This window comes from Ceratina calcarata, unplaced genomic scaffold (assembly GCF_001652005.2).
Source record: "Ceratina calcarata isolate Rehan_Ccalc_2016 unplaced genomic scaffold, ASM165200v1 scaffold162, whole genome shotgun sequence".
NCBI lineage: Eukaryota > Metazoa > Arthropoda > Insecta > Hymenoptera > Apidae > Ceratina > Ceratina calcarata.
The window spans coordinates 502451-510540 of record NW_017137498.1 but is presented as its reverse complement, the minus strand read 5'-3'; the positions used below and the strand labels follow the sequence as shown (position 1 = coordinate 510540).

The window sequence follows — 8090 nt, the reverse complement described above, 5'->3', positions numbered from 1 at the left end:
TAATAATACAATAATTGTTACACATCATTCCAATAACCAAAATCACGTATCTAACTCTCATGTTATATGCACATCACGTGACTCAGTCATTCTGGCTCTGTTGCGAGACGCAAGATTTTCATATAACGAATTAAAACTGGGACTACCCCAATTTATTATCTCCGAAATGAAATACTGCGATCGTGCAGAACCAGGAAGTAGTTCACTAATTAGTCACAAACGAATGAAATACCACGTAAGGGAACGTGTCTCCGTGACAGAAGCACGTCCACGTATTTTTCATGTACAAGGGACCAATTAGAGAGGCCGATATTTAAATGATTTATGGCCGAAAAGGGGAATCAGGATTAACCTTAGCGACGGCTGGCCTAGAATCGTTGCGCAATCGTTTGTCCGTCGCCACTGATTACTTGCTCCCGCGCATTAATCGACTGTGTCCCCTACACGCCGCGGTGATGACTGTGGATATTCCGGGAATCTGAATTGTCCGGCTCGCTTCGCGGCGGTTAATTAATTCGTCGTCGTTCGATGGTGCATAAATCAACCACGGCCTTGCTCCGAGCCAGCTGTTTCGTTATACACCAGATCCGGTGCGAATTATTCTGTGAAATGTCTTGAGAAATTCCGAATTTTATCAGGCGATTTGAATTGAACAAAATAGTTATTCTATCTTCTAATGAAGAATTCATTGATAAACGCTATTAAGTAATTATAATTTCAAATTCTTTTGATTGTTTCATTCAAAAGGGAAAGTGAAAAATGCTGGGACATTTGAGAATATTTTACTGAGCGGTATTAAATGCAGAACAACAATGGCACTGTCAATTCGCTTAAAACAGAAAACGTGTAATCTTGTTTTCGAAGGGGATGACTCAACTCTTGGCATATCTTGTGAGATTTTATTTCGGTGCGTTGTTGTTTTGCCTGTGCGTTTCTTGCATAATTTGACGGGTGAGAGATCGGGCTGGACGGGTAGAATGAGATGAGCTACCTGAATAGAGATCGTTTCGTAATTGAAGTAGAAATCGTTGAGACGATACTATGCGGCAGCCTCAGATATCTGACTCGTTGATTTACTCTACTTCGATGGCTACTCTCGTGTCTTTCGCGGTGCTCACAATTAGAATGATCATACACTTCGGATCAGACGTGAGAAACGTGCGCTATATGTAGGTTACCGCAGAAAGTCGAGATGAGTTTATTAACATTAAAACTATCCCAGACAGAATTGCTAGCAGATCACGTTTCGTAATTTGTTCTGAAACGTGCTAACTAAAGAAATTGTGATCGACGGCTGATGGCGTCAACAATTCTCAAAACGTATGTCTATTCTTCAAATATTTATACCAACTATTTTAAGAACGCCTTCAAATCCAGTTAGATAACGTTTGAAAATAAATTGTGAAGTTGTCATAATCAAAACGACTTCGACGACCTTGCATACATAATTATGACCATGAAATTCTCAAACGTCCACTACTTTTCTAGGATTATAATTCACGCATTCGTTCGTCTTCTTGGCGCTTAGCTAACGCAATGCTGATGGCCAATTGGCAATTTCATATATTGCGACAAAGGGTTACGAGTTGGCTACTGCTCAAAAAAGTCCTTCGAATCTCATCGGTATGCGATGGTGATGATTCTCAGCGCTCGCGCGTTTGAATCAAAGTTAAAACCTTGTAGGTGAAATTCAGTAGGTGAATTCCTTATATTAAAATCGTAGATCAGTTACTCTCAATTATTTGTATACATTTCGTGTTATTTACGCGTTGAACGCGGGTTGATTCAAGATCAGAAATGCAACATGCCTGAAACGTGACTCAGGCCTTGATTAAATTTAGCCCGACTTAACTCGAGTTTAACCCAAATATTCGGATTCGGGCTTAAATCAAAGATACTTGAACTTCGACTGAATGGATCGAGAATACAACTTTAAGAACGCAACTATAATTCAAAACCAATTTACTTTAGAAAGGTTATAATTAATATTAAGACACTAATTGTTATTTAGATTACATACTGTGCAACGTTATTTAGGTAAAATTTCAATTAGTTGGGTATGAAAATGTTTGCTGAGCAATGTTATAAATAAGATTTTCGAAAAGCTATCGATTTGAAACGGTAACAAGGGGGCTTGAAACTTATGCAGAATAAATGTTAGAATATCGGCGCAGCGGCGTTTCGCTGCACATTGCTCCGCCGTTCGATAAGTTTCGAGTAGTTACATTACAGTTTCCGGTAAGCCAATTAGCCTTCGATCCTTGAAAGTTCCGATCGCTCATCGTAATTCCGGACGTCGCGGTGCCCCTTCGGTGCAGTTTACATTTACCTGCGGTTTGACAGCTTGCCATTTTTAATGACAATCATAATTACCGGTTGACTAGTTGAATTAATGATAGCTGAGTAATCGACATATCGCCTAAATTTGTTTACACGTTGGCCATACTTGCATGGCTTTCCAATTACTTCATTAATGATTCATCGAAGACGATTATTAATCGATGACTTAATAGAAAATGATGGGAAACTTTATGATTGATCAACTAGTGATATTTCAAAATTTGGGTCGATTGATTGAGATGAGATCAGCTAAAAAGTGGAAAATCGATTAGGAAAATGATAAGACAGTGCATTCGATTATACATATAATAATTGATAATAGACTGGATGTACATAGTAATATAAAAACGACTGAATAATTCAAAGATGGTTTATGAAAATAGTATTTTATATTGAATTTCAGTTAACTTTCAGAATTACAGTTATCTTCCCGATTCGTGTTTTGACGAAATTCTTAGAAAATGAATTTCAGATACTATGTGCATTTTGTATCAATTAGTTTGAGACTAGAATGAATTATTACACTATACGTATTATACTTTCCATGCACATTGTAATTGTAAAATTGACATCATTATTAATAGAGAATAGTAGATTATCATAATACTATCTTGGGATCCTTGTTTGGAATATTAATTATGGAGAAAAGAGCTTATTTACTCACAGTTTGCTAATTAAATTCTTAAGTAAAACCATGTTTAACAGTTCGTTCCCCATCCAACATAAGTAAGATTTTCAAGTTACAGATTAGGGCAAATTGAAATTTATGCTATGGCACTGTTTGCTTCTAAATTGCATGTGTAAAAGAAAGCAACAAAAAAATTATAAAACATGCTAGATCACCATATTTATGTTTACAATTTTCTAAAGTGAAAATTCCAAGAAAATATACAAATTTACCAAAATTTTTTTACAAAGAGCAACATCTTCTATTTTTTTTTTTTTAGCAAAAACATGCACAATACTTTTCTTAACGAAAAAGTAATACATACTGGGAATGTCAATCTCATTTGTGGGTCTCGCGGCTCTAACGCGTAAAAGACACGCGGCCGCGTCTATTTAACGCCACTTGATAACGCTGGAGAAAAATTGGCGCTCTGCAAAGCTACAACGCGATAGCTTGGTTGCCTTTCGACGCGAAAGGGAGAGAGTATCGATAATCGGTACTCGGTGGAAACTTCGCAGACTATCGGTCGCCCCGTCGTCAATTGAAAACCGCTTCGAGCCGGGGTTATCGCGTCGAACCTCGGCTCCCCTCCGCCCTCTTTTTGCAACCCCTGTCTCTCCGATTACCTCCCTCCGTCTTTTTGTCCCTGGCATCGTTTTTCCCCTCGCCCCGGTCCGGTTTCTGAGTTCCCGTTCTCCAGAATCACGATTAATGCGCCATTAAAGGAGATTGGAAATCCTTTCGTCGCCCATGCTTACCTACACCGGAGTTCCCACGAGCGTCGAGCGTCAGCTCCGCGTCCAGAATTTTGCATTCCATTTGCTAGGAAACGATACCCCTGTGCTCGATTTTTCACTCCCGTGAGTGCACTCTGCGCAAGCTGTGTCACGCTTTCCAGCGAACGATATCGCATTTATATGTAGCTTCGAGTCGAAGGAGGAGAGCTCGCGTCACAGACCGGCTTGTTTTTCCGGGATCACCGGGTCCATTCGGGAAAGGATCGCTGCGAATCGATTGATATTTTTTATTAAGGATTTTGACAGTGGCGAGGGAATACAGTATGTGTATGTGCAATAAAAAAGCTACATCCTTACAAGAAATTATCGTCGAGATTATTAATATTTCTATGCATGTTTTAGATAAATAATTTTACATATATTTATTAATATATGTATGTGTAAACAATTGTTCATGATTTTATAACAATCGTTTCTGGATTGAATTACTAAACCTAACTACTAATTTAATATGATGGGTTATCATTAATTTCGCATAGGAGCTTCATTTTGAATTTAAATAAGACTTTAGAACTCGCGTGCTCTTGATATCGTCGATTATAATCAAAGTTCAAAGACTAACGAGAACAGACGTGGCACGGCGGGGTTCCAACAGACAAATTTTCGTGATACGTTCCGCTGGAAGGGATCTCAGATAGAGTTTCGGAGAAAATGAGATGGTTAATGAGATCGTTCGGGAACTATGAACGTAGAACGATCCTAGCTAAAAGGGTATTTAAGAATCTTTACACTCGTAAGTAATAATGTCGTTATTCCATCAGAAAAGTGGTATCTCTTTATTTAACAATGTACACATGAGGAGTAACATGAAATGATTAAAGCATTCCTGATGAAAATAATTTTGTTTGTGTTTGTTCATTTCGTCATTTTCTCATTTTGATATCGCGAAACCATGAAAACGTCAAGAAACAATATTCTACGACTCTATACGTTATTTACTTAAAATTATCTTAAAATTATCTAAAAAGAAACTTTTGTTAATTTTCACTTTATTGTGAAAAGATTGCGTAAACTGAATTCTAAGAACATGATAAATCAGTAATGAACATCTAAATCCCAAATGTATAATTATAATTAATATATTGGACTGTCGGTCAATTTAATCTTCAGCACTTCAGGAATTACTGCTTGCGTTAATGAATTTAATCCGATTCCTTCTGCGACGGGGCTTTTGAATTACTTTCGAAATTTCCGTCTTGATTGCCGCGAAATTGAGATTCTAGATTTAAGCGTAGAACGGCGCGTGCACGTCCGCTCCGTTGACATCCCTTGTCGGCCAATTACCGTGAAACAATACGCGGCAATTGTGCGGGAACCGAGAATTGAATGCAAAGGAAAAGAGGAAGAAACGACAATCGTGGTCTGTTTACGCGGAGTCAGTACAAACGGCGACGCCGGGTTGCGTTGGCAATGAACTTGGCCCCGTGCCGGGAACTTTTTAATTTATTCGAGCAACCTTCGTGTCTCGCCTCTTTCGGCTCTCTTAAGGGAATCCCGGCGAGCCGTTCCACGGGTTCTTTTCTCCCCCGATTCACATAGAAATGATTTGCTTACGGAGCCCCCAGGCAACCAGGATCGAATCTCTCACTCCATTTATGCATTTCCGAGATCATTTAAAGGCTGCGTTTTTCAATTGCGATCCAACGAATTGCTCATTCTTTCTTTAAATTCTTCCACGATTTTAATGACTGTTACTGTTAAATAATCAATAGATTAAAAATGTGGCAATTAAACGATTAATCGTTTCACTCTAAATCATTTACGAATTCTAATGGATCCATTAAATGGCTTGAAACATTCACGTTAATGAAATGAAAATAATATACATGGATAAAAATAAGTATCTTATTTTTATTCAAAGAAATTCGGGAACGGAGATTCGATTAAAACTTTAATTAATCTTGAAATTAAAAATGGAAGAATTTCGTTGAAAAGTCGCGTAGCATTTGATTGGAGAGATCGACCCATGGGATTAGAAGGGGGTTGATCGTCCGTTACAACAATGTGAACGCCACCAACAATGCAAGAACGATTTCTCATCGTGGTTTGAAATTTTCATGAAGTCGACGCACACAATCGCGTTTAATCGCGGATCGATCTTGAACCTCGTACTGTTGGAATCGCAACGAGCCTGTTCCGCAAACGGCAGCGCATTTGCACACGGTCATGGTGCCTCCTGTCTCTCTACCCCCTCCCCCGTACGCGTAGAATGTACGCGTGTGGGAAAACCAAAACGCGTAATCGCGCACCGTCTCACTCGTTTTAACGAGCGGAAACATTATTAACGCGCGCGTACCTAGCCGACGTTTTGCCCCGGATGTGTTTGACGCTCGCATACGCCGCCGCTGCGCCGGTGTCTTCTCCTCCTGTACCCTCTTCTTCTCCTTCTACTACTTCTACTGCTTCACCTCTGAAATCCATTGTGCACGCGGTAGCCATAGTTTCTCAGGGACGCATGGCGTGGGGAGCGAGCGAGCGATTTAAAGTTCGCCGCGCGGGCCAGCCGAGGTGCGCGCGCGCAAACTAGGCTCCGGTCTAACTTAATTCGTGTCACTCCACGCGTTGCAAACGCTCACCCATCCCTAATTAAGTAATTATTATCAGTCTTACCAGCCTTGATCGATCCAATTACCGTCCATTCTTTGTAATGAATTTAATTGCGATTCACCATTTTACAAAATAAAGAACATACTTAAATTACGGAGAAGTTGTATTTATAGAAAATATGAAGCATGTATAATCGAATTACAGAGACACATAGAGTACCAAAATGCGTATTATTATTTTTGAATTCCCATTTGTACTTAATTTTCTAAACTGGTAATACAAATATTTTATTTTGCATAAAAATGTTTAATAAAGCATACGTTTTGATTTATATATTGTGATGACATGTCCGGATTTCTATATTAATTTAAAATTGATATTATTATTAGTCCTGATCAACAATTAGTTCAGAAACTTTATATCATTATGCCTATAACGAATTTGATTTGAACTATTTAACACATCACGTTCCTACGTGTGTTAATTCAAAAACTGATTTCCTCTGTTACAGCCGAAAGAACTCGATCGTTCTCAGGACACAGCTGTCCGTGAGGGTGCACACAATCATAGGTGAGTATGTACGTTGAAGTCTCAGTCTCGATTCGAATCTAGCTTCGGGCTCCCACGATCTACTTGAACGGATCATCCGATTCACGACGATTCCTCGACCTCTACCCGAGTATCGCTGGGTCAAATCTTGCTCCACTTTCTGCGTTTCGGTCGGATCGATAAAGAATCGTTAGCCGCGACGAAAACTTCGTTGCCACGATCATTGACACTAAATCTCCCGTATCGTTTCTGCAGTATTAACTTCGCAATGATTTTTGTTATCATTTTTCATGTATAATTTATTTTTACAACTCATGACAATCATGAAAGTTTGTCTTGGTAAAGTATAGCATATGAATATTAATAATGTCTCCTACTCCACTATTCTCTCTGTTTCAATGTTCTTTTCTCATTTGTTTATTCTGCCTTTTAATTTAAATTGTTAATACTTTACTTGTGAGAATGATTGAATCTCAACTTAGTTTCAATTTTTAAATATCAGCTCTCGAATTATCATGTGTATCATTTAATTTCATACACATTTCGTTTTAGCTCTAGAGAACCATTTCCATTCTGAATTTACATTAATTCGCGAAATTAGGTGAAAGAGCCGTATGTGTATCCGCGCGTTGATTATCCAACAAAATTAACCGCATTCGTCGCCGTTTTCGAAAACAATTTTCTCCGTTGCGAATTCAAGCTAATTGAAGATCAAAGCGTGATATAACATCGAATAATCGTCGCTCGTATCGCGTGTGAATATTTATACCGTCCAATGCAAATACGACTAATACGCGGAAGTATAAACACTGCAATAAATATAATTCTTGGTTTAAAAACCGATTTCAGTGAGCGATAGAAAATTTTCATAAACTAATATTAAGAAATTATTCATCGGATCGTTTTGCTTATTTCTAGATGAAAAATTATGAAATAACGTATTCCAATTTTATTGCTTTAAATCTGAATGATATAATACTGATGTGCCATGTCATACGTGTATCGTTTAAAAAGGCGACACGCGACTAAATTAATATTTATGAGATTATGTGTTTCGAGCACGTTACATATTAAGGTTGTATGAACCCTTGCAAAACAACGACAAAGTATTGCAATTTTACCAGTTATTAGATATTAGTTTAATAAAACACTGTAAAAAATTTTAGAAATTTTGCGAGCCTATTAAAAAA

General features: G+C 38.2%; 1 protein-coding gene across 3 annotated transcripts in view; it reads left to right on the top strand.

The window, feature by feature from the left end:
* Positions 1–8090, top strand: part of Fhos (Formin homology 2 domain containing) — a 179948-nt gene that overhangs the window by 103646 nt on the left and 68212 nt on the right. For all 3 annotated transcript variants that reach the window (XM_026819781.1, XM_026819783.1, XM_026819782.1), the window contains one exon: positions 6863–6921. In XM_026819781.1, coding sequence (XP_026675582.1) covers positions 6863–6921 — 59 coding nt within the window. The remainder of the gene's footprint in view (positions 1–6862; positions 6922–8090) is intronic.